The sequence below is a fragment of the Furipterus horrens genome, unplaced genomic scaffold (assembly GCF_987537825.1).
Source record: "Furipterus horrens unplaced genomic scaffold, mFurHor1.1.pri manual_scaffold_5, whole genome shotgun sequence".
Classification (NCBI taxonomy): domain Eukaryota; kingdom Metazoa; phylum Chordata; class Mammalia; order Chiroptera; family Furipteridae; genus Furipterus; species Furipterus horrens.
In genome coordinates, this window is record NW_028327175.1 from 121,153,951 (window position 1) to 121,178,696 (window position 24,746).

The 24,746-nt window shown below is 45.2% G+C and overlaps 1 protein-coding gene and 1 non-coding gene across 3 annotated transcripts; both read right to left on the reverse strand.

The window, feature by feature from the left end:
* Window positions 1-587: 587 nt before the first annotated feature.
* LOC150009601 (eukaryotic translation initiation factor 3 subunit C) lies at window positions 588-23,808 on the reverse strand. 2 transcript variants are annotated; one of them, XM_090277488.1, is made up of 21 exons: window positions 23,745-23,808; window positions 23,470-23,609; window positions 21,669-21,734; window positions 21,391-21,580; window positions 20,876-21,001; window positions 20,642-20,696; window positions 20,436-20,539; window positions 19,939-20,066; window positions 18,118-18,277; window positions 17,877-17,980; window positions 17,279-17,420; window positions 16,959-17,084; window positions 16,736-16,829; window positions 15,744-15,934; window positions 15,276-15,500; window positions 2,949-3,312; window positions 1,434-1,593; window positions 1,283-1,348; window positions 1,113-1,200; window positions 848-1,010; window positions 588-754 (listed from the first exon to the last, which is right to left on the reverse strand). In XM_090277488.1, the coding sequence occupies exons 2-21, from the start codon at window positions 23,568-23,570 to the stop codon at window positions 672-674; spliced, it is 2,736 nt and encodes a 911-aa protein (XP_090133614.1). In that variant the 5' UTR covers window positions 23,571-23,609; window positions 23,745-23,808; the 3' UTR covers window positions 588-671. The 2 variants fall into 2 exon arrangements, with proteins under 2 accessions (XP_090133614.1, XP_090133613.1); XM_090277487.1 differs by having other exon boundaries at window positions 23,696-23,798.
* On the reverse strand, window positions 22,660-22,766 carry LOC150009602 (U6 spliceosomal RNA). The gene has a single exon (XR_016511486.1). It is a non-coding gene; the product is annotated as a U6 spliceosomal RNA (small nuclear RNA).
* Window positions 23,809-24,746: the final 938 nt, after the last annotated feature.

Sequence of the window (24,746 nt, forward strand, 5' to 3'; positions counted from 1 at the left end):
TTTGCCTACATCAATGCTTCTCAAATGTGGTGGATTACTTTTTATAAGTTTCTAATCTATTGTAGATCAATACTTTTGAAAACAATACACAAATCAGAAAAACAATCACATGCTTAACTGTCACAGCAATGGCAAAGTTTCTCAGTGCCCAACTGTGGTGCCTGTTTTGTCATGGACAAGATAACTTCAGGTCTACACTGATCCAAGGATCACAGTTCACACAGGTTTAGGCAAACTCTCCCTTTCACCTGCCTGGCAAATCACCACCCACCCACCTGCAAGGTCCAGCCATCACTACTGCCTCCTCCATTATGTTTTCTCTGATATTTATGCCCCATAGTCAGACCCTGATCAATATATCCACCATCTTTTCTTTATACTTTTCTTTACACTTCTGTTACAACTTATTATGTTACTATAATTTTCTGTTAAATGCAAAAGAGGAGCAAGCTCTTAAAGATATGTACAAGTTATCTCTGCATCCTGAGCCTTGTGCCCATCATGTGGTAGAAGCTAAAAAATAAAATCAGCAAATGAATATGTCAACGCACCTCTGTGGCGACATGAAGACACACAGGAACTGTAACAACTCTAAACAGAACTTTAATGACTGGGTTGTGGTTTAGGTCTTAAAGGCTACTGAATGGTCTAGCTCATGTGGACAGAAGTGGTCAGTAGGCTGTTTGAGACTGCTGTTGACGGTAGGCACCCCGGCGCAGGTAACCTTCGTTTTTGCGGTAGCCATCCTTCTGGTCTACAGGAGAGAGAATGGAAGGGGAGTGACTGCCAGGGCAGAGGCAGTAAGGGAGCCAGGACCATGGGGAACAGAAGGAACAGGACCACTTACCTCGGAAGTAGCCACCATAGGTACCCTGCTTGTGGTCAAACACCCGCTCGTTGTTTTCCACCAAGCTACCCAGCTTCTCTGCCAGCTGCAGAGCCAGGTTCTGTTGGGCAGTGGGCTCTGTGCGGTGCATCACCACTGTCTGCGTTGGCTGGTCCAAGGAGGCCTGACAGGAGTGAGCCAGAGGAAAGGACATAACACAGATCAGACCTCTCCAGTCCAAACTCTCCATGACTCCACCTGCCCATTTACTACCCCTGGCTCTTACCATCAACTCCTCGTTAATGATCATTTTGCTAATGATGGAGTGCACAGTGGGTAGGTCCAGCTCAAACATGTCAGACAGTGTCTCCATACTGCAGAGAAAGAAGGCAGGGAGCAACTAGGACCTCCGACCACAAAGCTGGGGCCCCTCTTCTTCCCCAGGGCTCATCCTACCTGATGGAGTCATAGACACTGCTGTAAGTGAACAGGTAGGTCCGCAGTGACTCTTCCTGGATTTTCCTATGGGGAGAAAGAAGAGATCTTCAAGGAAGGAGATCAACCAGTCTTTTTGTCCCTCCTCACCAAAGTCTTCCTCTGTGCTCACCTAACCAGCATGGTTCGGACTTTGTCGGCCTCAGGGAAAAGGTCCCACACTTTGCCATTCATTTTCTCATTGATGATGAAACTGTGGCAGGTTTTCCAGTCGCCCATCTTCATGGCCTTGGAGGCAGCAACCACATGTTCCCTCATTGATTCAGGGGGACCTGAAAGGTTGGGAATGAGGCAGGGCCTAGGAAAACTTGGGACCAGGGTTCTGGCTCCCATGAGCACTGTTCAAGGAGGAACACAGGCCAGGAGAGCCAACAACCAGCCTGGAGACTCCCTCATCTCACCACTAAACAGCCATGTGATTGTACAAGTCCCTTAATACCAAAATAAATTTATTTAGATTTAAACTAAATCAGTCCATGATTTACTTCAGGGAACTAGTGAGCCCCCTGAACACGTTGACAAGTGCTATTGTGTATCCTTATGTACATTTTCCTAGAAAAAGGGTCCATAGTTTCATCGGGTTCTTATAAGGATCCTTGACTTAAAAAATATAAACATCTCAATTGGAATGGCAGTCACCCAACTTCCTTCCTTCTTATACCACTTTCATGATTTTTGCCATATCTATGTATCATCACACTGTTATCAACTTATTTTTCTTTAAAGTAGCTCACCCCCTTTTCCTTGAAAAATTTAGTCTCACTTTAAATTAACTCTGATAAATCATGGGTTTGAAGTGCTGATCACAGACTTGGATCCCCAAATACAGTCCTGAGAAACAAGCCAGGCAGATAGACACGGCAAGCAAGAGTAGCTGGAACTCAGGGTAGACAATAAAGTATAAAGCTCCAAGGCTGGAACTGGACGGCAGATGCAGGGAAGCATGAACACAGCAGACCCTAGATAGGGACAAACAGCTCAAGTGTAGATACAGTTCAGGCTCAAGCAGAAATGTATGAACAGAACTAAGTATAAGGAAAGGCACACAACCCTTTTGTGTTAGCTTCCATTTTATCACGTTAAAAAAAGGCAAGGTTAGCCCTGGTTGGTGTGGCTCAGTGCATTGAGCGCTGGCCTGCGAACCAAAGGGTCGCTGATTTGATTCCCAGTCAGGGCACATGCCTGGGTTGCAGGCTGGGTCCTCGGTTGAGGACATGAGACAGGCAACCACACATCAATGTTTCTCCCTCCCTTCCCCTCTAAAAATAAATTTAAAAAATATTTTTAAAAATAATAAAAATTTTAAAAGGCAAGGTTAGAGGTTCAAAGAATATTTGCCTACAAACCAAATTTGATAGAAAGATAATGCTGACAAATACAGACTGAAATGGAAATAACTGGAAGCAGAAGCTTAAACTGTAAGCTAGGACAATGTATCCTATGGTAAGAGTCTATAGGAACTATTAAGTAAAAAGGATGCCTTTAGAGTCTCCATGAAGATGTCATTAAATCAAATAGAATCACCTTGTGGGAGAATTATTTCCTTTAGCTTCTCTTAATCCTTTGGTTAAAAGTAATCAAGGAACAAACAAGTGAAATTTGTTCCACTACAGAGCCTCACACTCACCCAGCAAGGGCTGACGCTCGCCCACCCGCAGCTGGTGATGGAATTGCTTGCTGATCATGCGACGGCGAGCATCACTTTCATGGGCAGCCATGTAGGGGATCTCCAGGAGCATGGCAGACACCAGATAAACACACTCCAGCAGCTCCAGGTTGATGTGCAGATGGAAGGGCACCTGCCGGCGCCGCTCCACCTTCTCCTGCTCCTGGTTGCGCTCCTGTAGGCTGCGTAGCAGCAGACCCTGGCCCAGAAGCTCCTTGGCCCGGCCGCTGGACTGGATGTCCAGCAGAGCATTGTGAGCGTCCTTGGTTAGGCCTTGGCGGAAGGCACAGATGCCTAGCTGTACCATGGTGCGGTTGTACAGGATCTGGGAGCAAAGCATAATGCACTCAGAAGTGAAAGCCACAAGGCAGCTTTCACTCATTCATTCAACACATATACAAATAATCAACAAATGATACAATGATGTGCTGAGCACTTGGCTATAGGTTGGGACAGAGAACAAAATAAGACAATTCCCAGCTCCTTCACGAAGCTCACATTCAAGGGATGAGGTAAGGAAGAGAAAGTAACCACAATATACAGGAGGTAGCCCATGCTAAAGAAAAAAAATAAAGCAAAGGAGGAAATAAAGGGCATTTGTGTGGTAGTGATAGCGGTGGGAGCTCACACTATTATATAGGCTAACTAGGGAAGACTTCATTTTGATGGAAAGTTTAAATAAATAAAGACCTAAAGAAAAAGAGGGAGCAAATTATGTCGATAGCTGAGAAGAAGAGCACTGTAGGAAAAAAAAAAAAAAAAGCAAATGCAAATGCCCTGTGCAAGAATTTTGCCAAGTGTATTTGAGGAACAAGGAACGTATGCTAGCTAGGGCTGGTAAAAGATGTGATCATAAACCAGAGGATGGGCGAGCACACAGCTATGTAAGCCATGTCAAGGATTTTAAGATGGAAAACCATGGGAAAGTTCTGAGCAAATAAATGACACAATCTGGTTTAATTTAACACAGTTACTCTGGCTACTATATTAACAACAGCCTGAAAGGATACAGGGCAGAAGCAGAGAGGGACCAGAAGGTAGCACTGACAGTGATACATGGTCAGATCCAGATTTTGAATAGAAATGGCTGGGGAAGCAAAGTCTGTGAGAGAAAAACAGGAAGCAAGGATGACTGTAAGGTTTCTGGCCTAGGCAACTGAAAAGATGGACTTGCCACTAATTAAGACAGTAAAGATCGTAGGCAATACAGTATTGATAACAACAAAAACATAAAGGTCAGTATCAGTCATTACCATAGATGCAAAGAACCTTAAAAAATTAACAGAACCAGCAACATATAAAAGAGATCATATCCTGACCAAGTAGGGTATATTCCAGGAATGAAAGGCTGATATAAAAATATAAAATCATGGTTATTCAAATACCATGTGAACAGAACAAAGGAGAAATTAACTGTGTATCATTTCAACAGATACAGAAAAAGCTTCTGTCGAAATTCAGTATCTATTTTGACAAAAATTCTCAGCCAGTTAGGATCAGAAGAGCCTGGGATCAACTGATCAACTAGGATTAACCTGAGAAAGGGTATCTACTAAAATACTACAGCTAACATTATACATTTAGTGAAATGTTGGCTGCTTCTCTGCTAAGATTGGGAATAAGGCAAGATGTCTGCTCTCACTATTTCTATTCAACAATGCAGTAGAGATTTGAGTCATTTAATATAGTAAGAAAGAAAAATTATAAAGACTGGTTTAGTAATAAAACTGTCTCTACAGTACATTTATACAATGGAATACCACTTGGATATAAGAAGAAAATTTTACCCTTTGTGACAGCATGGATGGACCTGGAGGACATGCTGAATGAAATCAGCCAGTCAGAGAAAGACAAACACCATATGATTTCACTCATATGTGGAATCTCATAACAAAATGGACTAACAAGAAAATAGAAAGACTCATGGATAGAAAGCAGGCTGGCAGCTCTGCATGGAGGTGAAGGGACTGAGCAAAAATGAAGAAGAACTCATAGACACAAACAACAGTATGGAGATTGCAGGGGGCGAGGGGCTGGGTGGAGGTAGAGTATAAGGGGGATAACGGTAACGGAAAAAATACAATAAAAAATAAACTATTATTAAAAAACTCTGTCGTTATATTGAAAATGTTTTGGTCAACAATAGACAGACCGCACATAGAACAGTATATACCACAGAGCCTAGGTGTGTAGTAGGTTACACTGTCTAGGTTTATGTAAGCACACTCTAGGATGTTCTCACAGCCATGAAATCACCTAATGACACATTTCTCAGAATGTATTCCCCTGGTTAAGCAGCACATGACTGTACTAGAGCTAAATGAATTTAGCAAAATGGTAGGCAACAAAAGTTACCTTTATTTTTACATAATGGTAGTTAACAATTCAAAAATGAATTTTTAAATATTTTTATTTATTTATTTTTAGAGAGAGGGGAAGGAAGGGAGAAAGAGAGGGAGAGAAACATCAATGTGCTAGAGATACATCCATTGGTTGCAATAGCCTCTTACACGCCCTCAACTCAGGACCTGGCCTACAACCCAGGCATGTGCCCCAACTGGGAATCAAACCAGTGACCTTTTGGTTAGCAGGCTGGCACTCAATCCACTTAGCCATACAAGCCAGGAAGAAAAGGAAATTTTAAAAAATTGAATTTACAATAGCTTCAAGTATCACATAATATTCAGCAATAATTTTTTAAAAGATGCATATAGCAAGAAAGAAAAATTCCAACATTGCAGAAACTGAAAAAATTAAATGAAGAGGTAACATGTAAAAAATCCTCCCAAAGTTGATTTACAGATTTGATAAAAATCCCAGCAGGTGTTTTTGTAGACACTGACAAGATGACTCTAAAATTTACGTAAAAATGTAAAGATCAAGAATATCCAAAATACTCGTTTAAAAAAAAAAAAGTTAGTGCACTCATAATCCCTGACTTCAAGACTTTCTCTAAAGGCACAGCAATTCAGACAGTGTTAGACAGATATAAAGATGGACAAAAACATGAATGAATGGAACAGAACACAGCCCAGAAATACACTCACACTTTAAGGGTCACGCAGTTTTCCACAAAGGCACCTAAGCAAAACAACGGGGACAGGACATCTTTGACCTCGACTTTATACATATGCAAAAACCATATATTTAAATGTGAAAGCTAAAACTATAACGACTTTCAAAAAAAACAGAAGAAGAATATCTTATGAACTGCAAGTAGGCAAAGGTTTCTTTAGCTAGGATCCAGAAAATAACTAAGTGAAAAAACTGATAAATCAGATTACACCATAATAAATGGTTTAGAAAATAAATAGGCAAAGCACAGAATGGAAAATATTTGGAAAACCTTTATCTGACAAAGGACCAGCACCTAGGATAAATAAAGAATTCCTATATCTCAATAAAAAGATGAACAATCCGATCTTTGGAAACAATGGGCAGAAGTTGACCAGACATTTCAATGAAATATATATAAAGAGCACATCAACAAAAGAGTAATCAGAGTAGCTGAATGCCTCCAGAGTGCATGCAATTATGGATTTGCTCCATCCCTATCAGCCCCCTACATTGAAAAACCGACCTTAACTTCTGGCCAAGATGTAGGCCTAGACAGCCACACTGGGTCTCCTTCCACAGCTAAGAAGGAATACAAGTATCTCAAAACTAGAGACAACCAGAAGTTCCAGAAAATCAAGCTGCATGAAGTCCAGCAAACAAAGATATAAAGAAGAAATACTCATCCAGACAGGTAGGAGGGGCAGAGCCGGGGTGGAGAGGATGCACTATGGTGGTGGCAGCAGCGGCAGGTGGGCAGAAAGAGCAGTTGCACATTTTAAAAGTCGGGAGGGACACCTGGGGAGCATTCCCAGCTCCTGACCAGACCCCACAAATCACAGTCCCAGCGCCAGGGAAAATCAAACCTCATTGCTTCTGACTGCAAACCCGTGGGGGTTGGGGTGGAGGAAAAAACTGCTGGTCTCTCAACAGAGTCCGCTTGTTTAAAGGGCCCATATGGTCCTAGAACATCCACAGACCCACTCACTCTGGGAACGACGGCCAAGGCAACAGCTAGAGAGGTGCCAGTCCCATACAGGAAGTGGGAGAAGTGCCTGGAAAAGGGGTGAGTGCTGAGCAACAGGCATTGTTCCCTCTCTGACCCCTCCCCCACATACAGGGCCACAATGAGGTGAAACAGGTCGCCCTGTACTGACAAATACCTAAGGCTCCGCGCCCTTTAAGAGGTGTGACAGCCCTTACCCAAATCAGAGGCAAACACAGAAAGATGAGGAGACAGAGAAGTACCACCCAGAAGCGGGGGCAGATCCAGGTCCCAGTGGCACAACTAAGCAATGAGCAGGTAGCACGCCTAACCGATGAGGAGACAGAGAGCTTAACAGAGGGACAGTTTAAGACACTGGTGATTAGGATGCTCACAACTCTGACAGCAAAGATTAAACAGGACGGGGAAAGAATGAAGGCTATCCTAGCTGAAATGAAGGAAAATCCACATGAAACAAGTGGTTAAGGAAAGGAAACCAGGGTTCAAATCAACGAATTGGAACAGAATGAAGAAAGAGTCAACCAGTACAGAAGGAGGAAATGAGAATTAAAAAAAAGTGAGGAGACGCTTAGAAACCTCTGGGACAGCTGTAAACGTGCCAACATCCGAATCGTAAGGTTGCCAGAAGGTGAAGAGGGAGAGCAAGAAATTGAAAAATTATGTGAAAAAATAATGAGGGAAAACTTCCCTAATTTGGGAAAGGAAATGGACATACGGGTCCAGGAAGCACAGAGTCCCAAACAAACTAGCCCCAGGGGGGACCACACCAAGACACATCATAATAAAAATGCCAAAGGTTAAGGATAAAGAGAGAATCTTAAAAGCAGCAAGAGAGAAGAGGAGAATTATCTACAAAGGGGTACCTGTAAGACTCTCAGCTGATTTCTGAAAAGAAACTTCGCAGGCAGAGGGACTGGCAGGAAATATTCAAAGTGATGAAAAGCAAGACCCTACAACCAAGATGACTCTATCCAGCAAAGATATCATTTAGAATGGAAGGGCAGATAAAGTGCTTCCCAGACAAAGTAAAGCTGAAGGAGTTCATCATCACCAAGACATTATTATATGAAATGTTAAAAGGGACTTATTTAAGAAAAAGGATATCAAAACTATGAACATTAAAATGAAAACAGTATCACAACTATCAACAACAGATGCCAGGGAATGGAACAAAGGTAAACTAAGCAGACAACTAGAGTGGGAACAGAATCATAGGTATGGGGAGCATGTGGGGGAAGGGCAGCTGGGAGGGGGAAGGGGGAGAGGGAAGGAAATAGTGCGGGAATTAAGAAGCAAGGTAGGAGGGTGGGGAATACACAGGAAGATGTTGAGAAGAGCTTTATGCACAACCCATGGACATGGACTAAGGGTGGGGGACAACTGGAGGGAGGGGGTTGTTGGGTGGAGGGAAGCAAAGGGAAAAGAAATTGGGATAACCGTAACAGCATAATCAATAAAACACACAAAAATAAAAGAGTAATCAATTTCAATAGTTATCAGGGAAATACAACTTAACACCATGAGATTCCATTGCATAACCACCAATATGGCTAAAATTACAAAGACCTAGAACACCAAACATCAACAAGGAACACTCACACATTAATGGTAGGAGTGTTAAATGGTAATAACCACTTGAGTTTCTTATAAAACTAAACATACACCTACACTACAATGCAGCAATTACACTCTTCATTAAGTATTTACCCAAGAGAAAACATATCCACACAAAGCTTCTACATTAATGTTCGCAGCAGCTTCATTTATAATAGCCCAAAATGGAAACAGACCAGCTATCTATCAAGAGAAAAATATATCAAGAACTTGTGATAAATTCATATAATGGAAACAAAGTTGGAGGAATAATGCTAATTGATATCAAACTATACTACAAGGCCACAGTAATCAAAACAGCATGGTACTGGCATAAAAACAGACATATAATCAACAGAATAGAGAGCCGAGAAATAATCCCAAGCCCATACGGTCAATTAATACTTTACAAAGGAGGCAAGAACATACAGTGGAGCTAAAGTGTTGAGAAAATTGGACAGATACATGCAATAAAAAAAAGAAAGAAAGAAACTAGACCACCTTTACCTGCACCTTCCCCACCTCATCCCCCCAGGCACATTTTCTTGGCCTCTCTCCCTTTCTCCTAGGCTCCATGCTGCTCCCCCACTCCCCCCACTGCTTTTTTGCCTCTGTAGCTTATTTCCTGAGCCCATTCTTCTATGGCTCACTTCTTCCACCTTTGTGATTTTCTAAATAAACTTCCTCTTACAGTTTGGAAAAAAAAAAAGAATAAGTTAAAAATGGATTAGTCTTTTAAACGTATGACACAAAACCATAAAACTCCCAGAGGAAAACACAGGCAATAAAATCTTAGTAGTATTTTTTTCTGATATATCTCCTCAGTCAAGCAAAAAAAAAAAAGAAAAATACAAAACAAAACGGGACTATATCAGACTAAAGTTTTAGCACAGCAAAGGAAACCATCAACAAAATGAAAGATAACACACTGAATGGGAGAATATATTTGCCAGTAATACATCTGATAGGGATTAATATCCAAAATTTATAAAGAACTCATACAACTCAACACCAAAACAACAACAAAAAAATCAGAAAACAAAACAAAAAACCCCAATCCAATAAAAAAATTGGAGAAAGGACCTGAATAGACACTTCTCCTAAGAAAACATACACATGGCCCACAGACACATGAAAAGATGCTCAAACGTTACACTAACCATCAGAGAGATGCAAATTAAAACCACAATGAGATACCATCTCACTGGTAAGAATGACCATCATCAATAGATAAACAAAAAACAAGTGCTGGCGAGGATGTGGAGAAAAGGGAACCCTACTGCACTGTTGGTGGGAATGCAGACTGGTGCAGCCACTGTGGAAAGCAGAATGGAGATTCCTCAAAAAATTAAAAATAAAACTGCCTTCGTCGGCAGCCGTCCGTCTCGAGAGACGATGGCGTAGCTTCTTGAGAGTCTATCTGCACCGCCGAGAATGACTGTGCAGTCCGATTCGGGAGTGACAATCCCTGCCACACATGTTACAGGTGAAGGCAGATGGCTGTTGTTGCTGCTGCTGACGCTGCTTCCGCCTCGATCTTTTCTGGACCGCCTCCTCGTTGCGCGCAGCCTCCGCGCGTGACGTACCTTGCCTGACCGCGAGCCTCCAGGCTAGGCGGTCGTCTGCTTGTACTTCCCATGTGTTGAGATTGATGGAGCATTGTGTCATGTCCTTTTTGCAGATGTCTTTGAACCGCAGTTTTGGGCGCCCTGTCATCCTCTTGCCTTCTGCTAGCTCGCCGTAGAGGAGGTCTTTGGGGATACGGCCTGCATCCATTCTTTTGACATGGCCGAGCCACCTGAGGCGTCTCTCGCTAAGAACTGCATGCAAACTGCACATATTGGCTCGCTTCAGCACCTCGGTGTTGGGGACCTTATCCTGCCAGGCGACATGCAGGACGCGTCGCAGGCACCTCATGTGGAAGCTGTTGAGTTTCCTTTCGTGCCTTGCGTAGGTGGTCCACGTCTCGCTGCCATAGAGGAGAGTGCTGAGTACGCAGGCTTGGTAGATGCGCAGTCTGGTTTTCTCAGTGAGGCTGGAATTGTTCCACGCTCGCCGGTTCAGTCTGGCCATAACTGTGGCTGCCCTGGCGATTCTCCGGTTGACCTCCAAGTCGACTGACAGAGAGCTCGAGATGGTGGACCCGAGGTAAGTGAAGTCGTTGACAACCTCCAGGGTGTATCCGTCGATGGTGATGCATGGGGGAGTCCCCGTGCCTTGAGCCATAACATTCGTCTTCGTCAGGCTGATGGCTAGTCCGAACTCCTTGCATGCATGGGAAAGGCAAGTGACTAGCTGTTGGAGTCCCTCTTCGGAGTGTGATGTCAAAGCTGCGTCGTCGGCGAAGAGCATCTCACGGATGAGCACCTCTTTGACTTTGGTCTTGGCTCGTAGACGGGCCAGGTTGTAGAGCTTGCCATCGGATCTGGTGTGAATGAAGACACCCTCGCTGCAGTCCTTAAAGGCGTATTGGAGGAGCATGGAGAAGAAGATTCCGAACAGCGTAGGCGCGAGGACGCAGCCCTGCTTTACTCCGCTGCTGACTGGGAAGGCCTCAGAGGTTGCGCCGTTGTAGGACACCGTGCTGTGCATGTTGTCGTGAAAGGACATGACCACAGCAAGCAGATGTGGTGGACAGCCAATCTTCCGTAGCAAGCTGAAGAGTCCGCTTCGACTGACCAGATCAAACGCCTTCGTGAGGTCAATAAAGGCGAGGTAGAGTGGTTTATGCTGCTCGTGACACTTCTCCTGCAGCTGGCGTAGGGAGAAGATCATGTCCACTGTTGAGCGGCCAGCTCTGAAGCCACACTGGGACTCTGGGTAGACGCGGGAAGCAAGGGTCTGCAGGCGGGCAAGAGCGACCCGGGCGAATACTTTGCCGACGACGCTGAGGAGAGAGATGCCCCGGTAGTTGTTGCAGTCGCTGCGGTCTCCTTTGTTCTTGTACATGGTGATAATGTTGGCGTCTCTCATATCCTGGGGGATGTAACCCTCCTTCCAGCAGAGACAGAGTAGATGGTGGAGCGGCTGTAGCAGGACTGGTTTCCCGCTCTTTAGGATTTCTGGAGGGATTCCGTCGCTTCCTGGTGCTTTCCCGCAAGCGAGGCGGTCGATGGCTTTGCCGAGCTCTGCCGCAGTAGGTGGGGTGTCTAGCTCCTCCATGACTGGTAGGTCTGGGATGGCGTTAAGAGCAGTGTCTGTTACGGTGTTCCTCGTTGCGTACAGCTCGAGGTAGTGCTCGGTCCACCGCCGCATTTGCTGTTCCTGGTCAGTGATGACCTCACCTGTCTTGGACTTAAGGGGGGCGATCTTGGAGGGGATTGGGCCTGTTGCCTTCTTGATACCCTCATACATTCCTCGTGCATTGCCTATATCGGCGGCTTCCTGAATGCTTCTGCACAGGTTTAGCCAATAGGTGTTGGCACAGTGGCGGGCGGTCTTCTGGACTTTGTTCCTGGCAGCCCGTAGAGCTTGAAGTGTACTGGGAGTGGGCGTGACCTTGTAAGCCAGCAGGGCCCTCCTCTTAGCCTCGATCACGGGTTCCATTTCTTCCCAGTGAGCCTCGTACCAGTCAGCGTTCTTCCGCTCTTTCTTCCCGTAAGCAATAATGGCGGAGTTGTATATGGCATCGCGGAGACGTGGCCAATTGGATTCGATAATGTCATCTGCCGCCACTCCCTCGCCGAGTGCATCTTCCATCTTGTTGATGAATTGCTGGGTCTTAACTGGGTTGCTGGCACAACTGGTGTTGATGCGTGGGCGACCCTTCATCTTGGAGTGGTGCAACCTCTTCGGCATTATGCGCACCTTGCTTACCACGAGGGCATGGTCCGTGTCGCAGTCTGCACTGTGGTAGCTGCGGGTGAGGAGGGTGCTGCCAATATCCGTTCTTCTGGTGATGACGAGGTCAAGCTGGTGCCAATGACGGGAGCGGGGGTGCCTCCATGACACCTGGTGGATCTCTTTGCACTTGAAGAATGTGTTTGTCACGCACAGGCCGTGGTGACACAAAAGCTCAAGCAGTCGCTGACCATTCTCATTGATCTTTCCTCTCCCAAAGTTTCCGAGGCAGGTGGGCCAGGCCATGTGGTCGGCTCCTACTCTTGCGTTGAAGTCTCCAAGGAGATAGAGAGCGTTACTTCTGGGAATCTTGGATAACGCTTCGTCCAGTGCATGGTAGAACTGTTCTTTCTCTTCGGTGGTGGCGCAGAGGGTTGGGGCATACGCGCTAAGAATGCTGACTGGGCCGAAAGTTGTTGACAATCGGAGGGTAAGTAATCTCTCTGTGCCTCCTGTGGGTGGCTCTATGGAGTTAACAAGCGTGTTCTTCACAGCGAACCCAACACCGTGCTGTCTTGGTTGGTCCGGAGACTTCCCTTGCCAGTAGAAGGTGTAGTTGGTTTCTCTGATAGTTCCGTTGTCGGCCAACCGGGTCTCCTGTAGAGCCGCAATGTCGATGTTTAGTCGTGCCAGTTCCCTATCGATGACAGCGGTTTTCCTGGCACCCTTGATCCACGGAAGGTCTGCAGTAAGTCCGGGGCACATGGTCCTGATGTTCCAGCTAGCGAGGCGAAGAGCCGGAGGCTTCTTTCTTGTTGTTTGCTTGGAATTAACTGGTGCGGGTGTTTTGTGGCCCACTTTTCGAGAGGCGCCTCTCTGATCCCCACGCACCCAGTGGGGCAGGCGAGCCATGGCGAGACGGTAGCTGTCCAGTGAGGTGCGATGACCTCTCCCACCGTCAGAGGAGACCCCTGGCGCTCGTTTCCTTCGCCAATCGGATGAGCTTATAACCGGTATCTGTCTCCTCCCGTGTTGAGTCGACATCTTGCGATGACGCTGGAGTGTCCTCTCAAGTGAAACTGAAGCTACAGAGCCTGGGCAGGGTGATATGGAGGGTCTGCTGTTGCCCATGCAGCAGACCCCCCCTCTCTTCGCAGCTGAAGGGTCCAAGGGAAAGACAAAGTCAATACAGCTTGGCTTCAGGTGCGCCGCAGGAGTTGCCGGTGTTGACTACAATGTCAAACCGCCTTAGGGACTCCGGCTCCGGATTTTCTGTCGGGGTTTACTCCCTTAGCCTTTCCCCTGAAGAGGTATGCCGCAAGGCAGCGGAGGTTTTTTGGGGTCAGAGTTTTCCTTCTCTGATTTTAGAGATGTCCTTCCTCTTTCCTCCTTTACAGTCTTGAGGGCAGCCTTATGACCCAGTAATTCCACTTCTGGAAATACATCTGAAGAAACCCGAAACACTGTTTCAAAAGAATATATACATCCCTATGTACATTGCAGTGTTATTTACAATAGCCAAGCTAGGGAAGCAACCTAAGTGCTCACCAGACAGATAAAAAAGCTGTGGTACATTTATACAATGGAATATTACTTGTTCATAAAAAAGAATGAGGCCCAGACTGGGTGGCTCATTTGGTTGGAGTGTACACCAAAAAGGTTTCAGGTTCAATCCCCAGTCAGGGTGTGTACAGAAGACAACCAATCGATGTCTGTCTCTCTCCTCCCTCCCCTCTCTTTAAAATCAATGAACATATCCTTAGGTAAAAATTAAAAAACAACAACAAAATGTTACCAGTTGCAACAGCATGGATGGACCTAGAAGGTACTATGCTAAGTGACATAAGTCAGTGAGAGAAAGATAAATACCACATGATTTCACTTATATGTCAGATTGTCAGTTACAAAACTGTCATGGGGAAGTAAAGTACATAATAGGGAATATAGTCAATAGTACAGTAATAGTTATGTGTGGTGCCAGATGGGTACTAGAAATATCAGGAGAACACTTTGTATATCATTGTCTAACAACTATGCTGTACATCCGAAACTCAAATAACTAAACGTAAATTGTAATTAAAAAAGAAAAAAATAGATAACGGAATAAAGAAGAACCAATTAAGAGTTCTATTTAAAAACGACCACCAGACAGGTTCACCAGATGTTCTACAGATGAATATTGATTATTTTAAATACACATTTAAAGATACAACTTTAATATTCATTCTACAGGAAAATATCCTCACAATACAGCCACACACAAAATTAGTTGTTCCATTGTTATATCCCAACACATCACACTACATTTGGGTCCCTGTCTTCCCAATTACGTAGTCTGACAACTCTGTAAGGGTTCATCTTTTTAAACATGGTCTCTTAATGTCCCAGAGGAGAAGCATATTAGGTATAATAAATATTAGCTGAACCCAAATCTCTATCCCAGAGGACTCCAATGCTGCTGAAACAGCACAGTGAAATGTTAAGACTGGTGTGGCTTAGTGGTTGAGCGCCGGCGTGCGAACCGAAAGGCTGCTGGTTGGATTCCCAGTCAGGGAACATGCCTGGGTTGTGGGCCAGGTCCCCAGTTGCACGTGTGTGAGAAGCAACCTATCAATGTATCTATTGTACACCGATGTTTCTCTACCTCTCTTTCTCCCTCCCTCCCTCTCTCTAAAAATAAAATTTTTTAAAAAAGGACCAAAGAATGCTGGCAACTGGGAAGGACCAAGTGTCTACTTATATCTAAATTAACCAGACAACTGGCTAATTTGGTTGAGCCACTTTGCCCAATTGAGGACAGGGACCTGGCCTGGTCATCCCTTTGCCACCAAAGCCAGAGCACTTTCTCACCCTACCTGTACTGGAGGGTCCGCATGCTGAATGTTGTCTTGCAGGTGGCTCATAAGCATGAGGTCACGGGCCTGGTACCAGCGGGAGTGCAGGGCATGGTGATAGATATGGCAGAGGATGGCACATGTGCGGATCCGGTCTGTGCGGTCTTTGGCATAGATGTACTTGCAAAGTCTCTCCATCAGCAGAGCTGAGTCCTCGCCCTCATTTTCTGCCTGATCTTGGTCAGACTGCAGAGGTAGGGGTTTGGTTTAGAGGGAGGAGGAGATACAGCAAAGACAATGGCTCTAAATGGCTTAGGCATTAGCAACCAAGGACAAGACATCACCCAGCCTCATCTCAGCCCCCAGTTTCCCTCCCTGCTCCACCTCAGGAAGTCCCCAGGGAATGGAAAATGAGCCATCAACCCTGGACAGACATGCAGGGCGGACTGACCCATCCCTCTCCCTGGTGACACTCAGCCAAGCATTCACCTTTGAGGAGCCCTCTGGGAGGGTAAGCTGCCGTTGATGGGCCTTGTAATCGAACTTGTAGTAGGTGTGGAGAATGCGCCTCAAGTACACACGACAGATCTCATCAGTGGTGCCCTTCTCCTCCAGGTACTGCTGCACACGCTCAATGATGGCACACACCTGCGCCTCATCCTTCAGATGCTCCACGTACTCTGCGGGGAGAGCACCCGCCCTCTCGGCTCAGCCAGATGCCTGGCTTTCCCAGCCATCTGTCCCAGATCAATCTAGTTAGCTTTGTACGTTTTCTGCATCCATTAGGAAAGTGCCCTGCAAACACCACCCTGTCCCGGAGCAAACCAAGCTCACTTTCTGTCCCTCCTGTTGGGCGTTCTCATCTGATAATTTGTCCCCTGATTAGCTCCCCTACCGCCTCATTATGATCTCACCTCAAAGGCCCCTACCTAAGGATGCTTTGTTCAACCATTATCGAAAGCAGCTATTCCTTCAGCTTGTGCCACAGGTCCCAATATGAATTTCTAATTCACACTTCACATCACCTACAACTGATTCGTTTATTTGTTGAACTGCCTTTCTCTGGTACCAAATGTAAAGTCCAAGAGCATGAAAGCCTTGTTCATTGCCATACCCTTGATTCGGTGAGCACATGCTAGCATTCATTTACTGAGGAAATGTCCTGTATTTCCCCCATCCCATGCCCCTGTCCAAGCTAAACAAGCTAAGTGGACAGAGACCATACCCCCAGTGATTCTCCAAGTGTAGTTCCCAGACCAACAGCACCACCTAGAAACATGTTAGAAATGCACATTTGGGGGCTCCACACAGACCTACTGAGTCAGAACCTACAGGAATGTGATCCAGTATCTTAGGCCCTCCTGTGTCCTCAAGTGAATACTGGGATCAGGACTGGTTTTCCAAACCCTTGTTTAGTATAATCCTTTGTTTTATTCTTTGCACTTTTTCTCTTGCTGATGCCCATGCTTGCTCAGGCTCACCTTGGGAGTGAGGATCAGTATTTTGCATTATTTTGGTAAACTCTTCATCCATTCGTTCCACCAGAGTTAGGATACAGCCACGGATACGCAGTGGCTGAAAAGGAAGAGGAGTAAATAAATCAGTCCGCATCTCAGCCTCAAACTTCAAACCTTCCACTTCCAGAGCTTTCCCAAAGCAGAAAACATACACCTCTCCAATTAGCTTGTGAATCCCTCTCTTTACCTGGTCGACATTATGCAGGTTCTCACTCTCTTCCAGAATGTTCTCTCCAACGAAGATGTTGGGATTTGCAAACAGGATGTCCATCAGTTCATTGATGCAATCCAGGCACTTCTGCCACATCTCGGGCTGCCAAGAGATCAGAGAGCAGTCAGAGGTGTGCAGGTGGAATGATCAGATGCCTCCGAAGTGCCCCTTCACCAAGAACCCACAAGTCCTTCAACTACTAAGACTTTTGCCACAGCCCTTGAGTTTTAAGACACAAGGCACCTTCTCCTGACCCACCAGCTCAGTCCTGGGATGCTCCTTTTTGTTGCCCTCACCTTCATGTATGTGGCCAGGTTGGGGTTGTAGTCATAGAGAGAAGCGATGATATTGAACTTGATCTTGATGACGACACCCTCTCCAAGGTTGTTTTCAGAAGCAATCTGAACCAGCAGCTGTAGGAGCTCAATCTGGGCTGCACTGAAAGGGTACAGAACAGGCTGCAGCATCAAAGACAAGTCTAAAGTTCCATCTTGTCACACAATGTGCTTCCTTTGGAAAAGTAAGGGGGCCCCATTCCCAAAACCCCTATCCTCACCACCTGTACACTTGCTTCTCCTTCATAAATTTCAAGCAGAAACAGCATTGATGCTAACAATCTGTCATTTTCTTTAGTCACTGAATGACTAAAGAAGGTGAGCATTATTCCCATTTTATAGATGGGAAAAATCCTAAAAGGTTAAGTGACTGACTTAAATGTCAAAGGGAGTGTAAACAGTAGGAAATGGACTGGTACGCTCCATATACACCATTCCTTTTACTGAGCCACACAAAGATCTTCCCAAACCAGCACTATCTGCCCATCAATCACCACCCTGTGTCTTAGAGAAAAAGCTTTCACCCTGTAATCCCACAACACAGACCCACAAATCTTACCGATCAGTTCCCTTCTTGCCTCGTGCCTGCAGGATCTCATTTAGTTTCTTGATGACAACAGCATGGGTGATCTCAGTTCCCTTGGCAAACATTTTTGGTTTCTCCTAAGCAACACATATCCTGTCACGTGCAAGCCAACAGGAATCCATTCTTGCCTTAACTTTTCTCCCAATGCAACCAGACTGTGCCTGTCTGCTCTCCCAAACTGTTTCCAAACTCATTTTAATTCTAAAATTCTCACCTTAACCAGGGGCACTCCACCTCGGACCCTTTCCCACTCCCCGCCTTCATTGTCCTCCTCCTCCTCATCCAGGCGTTTCGATTTCCTATCATGCTTCTTCTTGGCTTTGTCCTCCCGTTTCTTCTCGGCTGCCTTCTTGTCCTCCTCCGTGGCTGGGGCCCTGCCAGGGCATGGGAGATGAAAGAGCAGCCCCGCTCCCACCTCAGGCTTTTCCTCCCATGAACTTCCTCTCCCCCACCGAATCCTGCATCCAAGTCACACTCTACAAGAATGACCTAAAGTTAACTATAATCCAAACACGGACTATTAGGCATTGAATATGCCAGACTACTTAGCAAGGTCTGTCTCCACATTAACCAAGAAACTCCAGAAGGAGCAAATGACCTGTTCTAAGGGAGAGGTAACCAGGCCCCTGCAGACACAGAAATAGCCCGTCACGTTGCTCCACAGCTAACCTCTAAGGCCTTCCAGAGAATCTATAAGAAACAAAGTTGTTCTCTGATACTAATTGCTCTGTCCAGATTGACCTTTTTTTGCACTTTTTCTTTTTACTGATTTTAAGCTGATGTCTGGTAAGAAGACTTTCCTGAGTTCTATCAGTCATTCTAGCCTATTACTTAACCTGAGGAAGGGACTGTGGGAACTATGCATTTATAGCTGGTTGGTCAGAAGTACAGGTGCCAAACTTGGAACCTGAAACAGGTGTCGGAAGTGGGGGCAAGTCTTTCGAAACTGAGCATTTAACTTGTGGGGTTCTGCACTAACTCTGGGCAGTTTGTATCAGAACTGAATGGAATTGTTGAACACACCTGCTTGGTGTTCAGAGAGCTGGAGAACTGGTTGGTGTGAGAAAAAAAACCCACATCAGAAGTGTTGAGTAAAAGAAAAAATCACAATGGGGGAAAAAGTGCGACGAATGTAATAGAAAAACAATAAATTAAAAAAAAAAAAGAAAAAGAAAAAAAATCAGATATGCAATGTTTCCCAGACCCAATCAGTCACTGTTCCCTGGAGCACACGGTGAAAAAAAGTTTCTTGACAAAATGCCTATGTCTGGACCCCTCTCATGTCAGGGAACTCCCTACCTCCCAAAGCAGCATAACCCCAACTTTTAAAAGCGAAAAAGCAACCCAGAAAGCAGCAATAGTTCTGCCTATTAAAAGAGCAGTGTTTACCAGAGCTTCATATTTGACTTGTGTGGAATACACAGGGGAAGGTGCCACCTTGACTTCAAAGGAGCAAACTGAGACCTGAGGAGGTCAAGTAACTTACCCAAAGTTGTATAGCTACTAAAAGACTAACAGCTGGGACCAGAACACGGATCAAGACCCTTTCTAATTCTGTGACTGTCCCAGCATAACTCAGGAAGGCTTGCTATATACTAAGAAGTTCTCTGGAATAGTGACAAAGAGCAGCAACCCTCACTGAAAGGTCACCACATGTCAGTCCTGGGTTAAGCCTCTTCCCTACATCACCTCCCTGTGTTCTCACAGCTATCCTTGGAGGCAGGATCAAGTACCACCTCATTTTACAGATGAGGAAACTAGAGATTAAAAAGGTTAAATAGCTCGTCCAGTATTGCACAGCTAACTGGCGCCTAAGTGAGAATTATACTCAGCCCACATTCAGTGAATAATGTCATGGTTAAATATTTTGACTCTGGAGCCTTCAACTCCTATCCTTAGGACACTTTAGTTTTGTGAGCTTAGCCAACTAATATGCTTGACCCTGAAAGGACTCCATGGAAGAAGCAACAACCTTGAAGATGATTAAAGGCATCCTACCCTTCCCACTGTAGCAAGGTATCAAGACTTCTCTTACTTTTTAAGGAATCTTGAGGCCAGCACGGTCTGTTTCCCTTCTTCCTCCTCAGAGTCTGAGTCAGAAGATGTTGAACCCGTGTCCCACTCTTCATCTTCTTCTGAATCTTCTGAGTCCTCATCTTCATCCTTAGAGGGGGAAAGAAAAAAAAAGGATCAGCAGGAAGATGGAGAGACTTACTAGTCTCTCTGCTCTTCCTAACACGTACGTTTCAGGGATTTGCAGAAACAGAACAAGAGTGGTTATTCATGGAATCAGGATATTAAGAGTTGGACTGGACCACCAAAACCAGAGACGTGGTGACTTGCCCCAGAATGCAGCTCTCCAGATTCCAGTTCACTCAGTGTTCTAATCCAAGAGGAACCTGTTCTCAAATCAGACTTGGCTAAACCCAACCCCTCCTAACTCTAGTGTTCTGTGAGTCTTTTGTTCTCCCCAGGGACCCAAGAATGATCCATGGGAAGCAAGTCACCCCTCATTATAACCCTGGCTCTTACCTCCATCTTTTTGAGGAATTTGTGACTCTCCCCAGAAGGAGTTTCTGATTTTTTCTTCAAGAAGGTCGCAGCACTGACTCCGTCCTCATCCCCATCTGAAGAGCCTAGTGGAAAGAGCTAGGCTGAAGAACAACCAAGAAACCAGGCCAAGGGAACCACTAACTTTAGACTTCCTAACCATTTACAATAAGGGTATCCTCTCTTACCTTCTGAATCCTCCTCATTCTTCTCAGCATCTTCATCTGCAGACTGTTCAGGGTTCTTAAAAGAGGGAAATTATGTAATTTAGGATGCCTGCGAACCACCTACCCCGTTCTACCCCTGCACCCAAGAGTTGTCATGATTCCTTCTCCAGTCACACCTCCCATTTGCAAATGTTTTGTCTCAGTCATGAGGTCACTATCCCCACAGTTCAAAAATTCTGCCTCTAACATACCCACCTGCTTATAATTTGTAATATGGGACTCAAAATCTCGGTTATACTTTCGGATCTTCTGGCGAAGGGTACTCAAGGCCTTGGCATTGTTCTTATTCATCTTCTTCTTTCCTTCCTTATCTTCCCATAGCTAAAGGAAAGGAGAAAAAAGGAAGAACAGGAATCTGAGACTAAATAGCATTTCCTAAACTTCAGGCTTCATCATCATTTTTGAGTCTTGCTATCTGCATATCATCTGCACTACTTTTAAATTACACCTGTTATTGTTTAAAGATCCTTTACATATCACCACTAAAAGTACAAAAACCATAAATAAGAGGTAATATAAAAATAAATACAATTAAAACTTTTGGCTAAAAATGGCCTCTCTTCTTGTTTATCTCCCCAGTCCTGTATTCTGGTAAACACTGTATATACAGCAAACAACCCAGAGAAGACATGATCCCTGGAAGTAGATTAGAAGCAGGCCCCAGGCCCACAATCCCCTTCTGGACCCCCCCTTACCCACAGGAGTCACACCTCATTAAGATAGTCCTCCAGATCAGCCAAGATACGGATATAGAAACGGGGGACACCTTCCTTATCCACAATGCTTTTAGCTTTCCCATATGCTTTTCCTAGGAGCTCAAACTCTTCCAGGCACTTGGTGACATCCCGAATCTTCATGGCATTACGGATGGTCCGGATAAGATTGGTCAACTCCTCAAACCTGGGTTGAGAGCCCAAGAGCATACTGAACAGGCCCATCATCAACAACCATAAAACTTGCCACAGCTCCAGACTTCCCATGGCTTCACCTTTTGTCCTTGGCACTTCGAACCACTCTCTTGGTATCTTCTTCATCTTCACTCAGCAACAGTGGCCTGAAGGAACAGAGACTGTTAACCTCCCTTTCTAGTTTCAGTCTTTCCAAGTGATCTGCATTTTTCTTTTCAGATGGGGCAGGTAAAACTGACTAACTCAGGCCATTTGTACCACACTCATCCTCTGATCCTTCCTCTTCATACCCTCATTATCTAATATACAACTCAATCTTTTAAGCTTATGTCAAGTAAGGACTTTTGTCAAATCCACATTTGACAAAGATCTCCGTTCTCTCAAAAAAGTAAACAAAGGTGTATACTAAGTCACAAAACTAACTATAGCAGTCCCTCTCTATATCGCAGTTCACTTATTGTGGCCTCACAGTATCGCAGGATTTTAAAAAATATTATATTTAATTATTTATCGCAGACTTTTTGCTATATCGCGGGGATTTTGCGGTACTGTATATGGATGTTGTTAAAGTTACGTAGGTTTAAGAGTGTGGAATATGTTTAAGAACATAAGTAGTGTTTATAAAAGTGTGGAAAGGTTAATAAGGGAGTGGGAAAGGTTAATAAGGGCCTGGGAACGGTTTATAAGTGTGTGGGAAGGGTTTATAAAGCCTTAAAAAATATATAAACACTAAAATAAATGTAAGGTTCCTATTTTGCAGATTTTCACCTATCGTGGGGGAGTCTAGAACATAATACCCGTGGTGAGGGAATACTGTATGTGAAGACAGTCACTAAAAAGTATTTAAAGGTGAGAAATGGGGTACTGTGGCTAGAATGAATGGGCAACTGTTCAAGAAGGTGGAACCAGAACTAAATCCTAGAAAACAATGAGTCCCAGGTATGAGAGGCCAAGGATAAAGAAAAAGTTTTAATGGCTTTAACACCTCCACTGCCAATATTTTTTAATAATGAAAAACCAGACCACAGACAGCATTCAGCTGTCAATAGCTCTCTTCTTTCTATGTTATTAATTTTCCCAATTATTTTCTTTTTTCCTCATGTCATCCATGTGCAAGGGCCATGCTAATCTTCTCTATATCATTCCAATTTTAGTATATGTGCTGCCCAAGTAAACACATCAATTATTTTCTACTTTATGGCAAGTGATGTTGATTTTTCACATATGGCAGTACTATGCAATCATATTCCTATGGATATACATATGTGTACATATATAAACAGTAGACAGGCATGTGGCAAAAATAATGATGCTGCCACATGTATGACAGAAGTTTGAGAACATTCCACTGTTTCAAAGGGTGAAAATTTTAATTTGCAGAGTGAGGAAGGGTGTTTTAAGTGGCGGTTAACAGCAGAACTAAAACATGTTTAAGAACCTGCCCGCAGCGCCAGGTGGCTTGGCTTCGGCGCCACATCAAAGACAGCTCAGATATCAAGAGAGCACTCTGCGTGCAGGATTTTTGGTGGTAAGAATAATTATGACTTTTGGCGTCCGATGCCGAGCGGAGGAGGGGAGGCTGGAGACAAGGAGGCCAGTCAGAAAGCTGACGCAACAGATCTAGCCAGTGGGAAACCTGTGGGGCTCTATCCATTGTACCTGGTGGGTGGACTCCCACAGTCCACAGCACCTTAAAGGTGAAGGCTGTCCCTCCAACACTGTTCCGCTTCCTTAAACTCTCAACGGTCTCAAAACCCGCTTTCGCCGCCTCCTCGAGAATCTCACTGCCGCTCCACTTCTTATCCCCCACCCTTCCCTTCCCAAGCCTGCCGAACCCCGCGCTCCGCGAGTGGTCACCACGATGCAGGCTCTCCAACTCACTGTTTGCCGTAGTTACCCCCGACAGGTTTGGTGACGAGCTCCTCCCCGGAGAGAGACGACTCGGACTCACTGTCCGAACCAGTGGTGAAGAACCGCGACATGGCGACGGCGTTGAGGGGCTGCGACGGGCGAGGCCCGATCTGCGGGAGAACCAGAGTACCGCACCACGAGCAGGGGGCCAGGCCACCACCTCCCGACCGCCACCCATCACTGCCCCCGCGCTTACCCCGACCCGGGTCCTCCTACTCGAAACACGAGGCCCAAGAGAAACGTACCAGAGGAGCCGGCGAGTCACACCGCTAACAGCAGGAACGCTGAGAGAAAAGGCGGCGAGATTTAACGTCACTTCCGGCACTGACAAACTATACTGGGTAACTACAACTCCCAGTAGCCTTCGCGCCACAAAAGAGGCCGGGACTGGCCTGATGTAACCTTGGACGGAAGGACGGTACCTATAGATTCCCTGATCCTAGGGCGCACAGTCCTAATCTTTTACTACTCACAGATACCGAGCCCTACCCTTAACCTGCAGAATAACAATCTCGTGGCCAAGATTTTGCTGTTTTAAAGCGCGCACGTGGTGCTCATGAACTGCTACCTTGTTTTGGAACTAGGCTTAGAACAAACTTTGGTCAGACTGTGGATTCAAATCCCAGGTTGGTCACTTGTTAGTGTGTGAATTTAGGCAGATTTGCTGCTCTCTTTATGCTTCAGTCTATAAAATGACAATAATAGTGAAACCGGAAAAGCCGGTGCTCTGCTGCCTGCCATCTACCACAGCTGATAAGCAGAGACAGTTTGAATCTTTGTGGGCACTTTATTCAGATGGTCGGTGATCTGAGAAGACAGTTGCTTTGTACTCTAACACACTGTCTTAAATTCCATTATAAACTAACCTTTTTTATAAGGAGAAGGAAAATATAGATAAGGGGTTTGGAATTCAGGGGAAAGGTTAATCAGGTAAAAGCTGCAGCATCTTTCATGTGTGTCCTGGGAAATGGTCCTTGTGCCCTGGGTGTTGGATTTTTTGTCCTGGGCGGTGGTTGTCTCACCCTGGAGTACAATGGCTCAGATGCCACCTTGATTGCTTGCAGTCCTCCTGAGGCACAGAGGTGGAACTGCTTATGGTTTCCTGGAATCAAGGTGGGTCATACCTCCAGTTTCAGAGACAATAGCTTTTTACATACATTGATTACTAAGCTTATTAGCTGTTACCTAAAACTAAAATTTTCTAACATTTGAGTCCCCATCAGTAGCACCAACTTCATAGAGCGTTA

Bases quoted from the DNA above. Each gene is read 5' to 3' on its own strand.
- LOC150009601 (XM_090277488.1), bottom strand. From the start codon at position 23,570: ATGTCGCGGTTCTTCACCACTGGTTCGGACAGTGAGTCCGAGTCGTCT. The intron at 16,830-16,958 runs GTAAAGAGAGGG...CTTCCTTTTCAG, and splicing joins ACCTGCATAATGTCGACCAG to CCACTGCGTATCCGTGGCTG. The intron at 1,011-1,112 runs GTAAGAGCCAGG...CACTCCTGTCAG, and splicing joins TCATTAACGAGGAGTTGATG to GCCTCCTTGGACCAGCCAAC.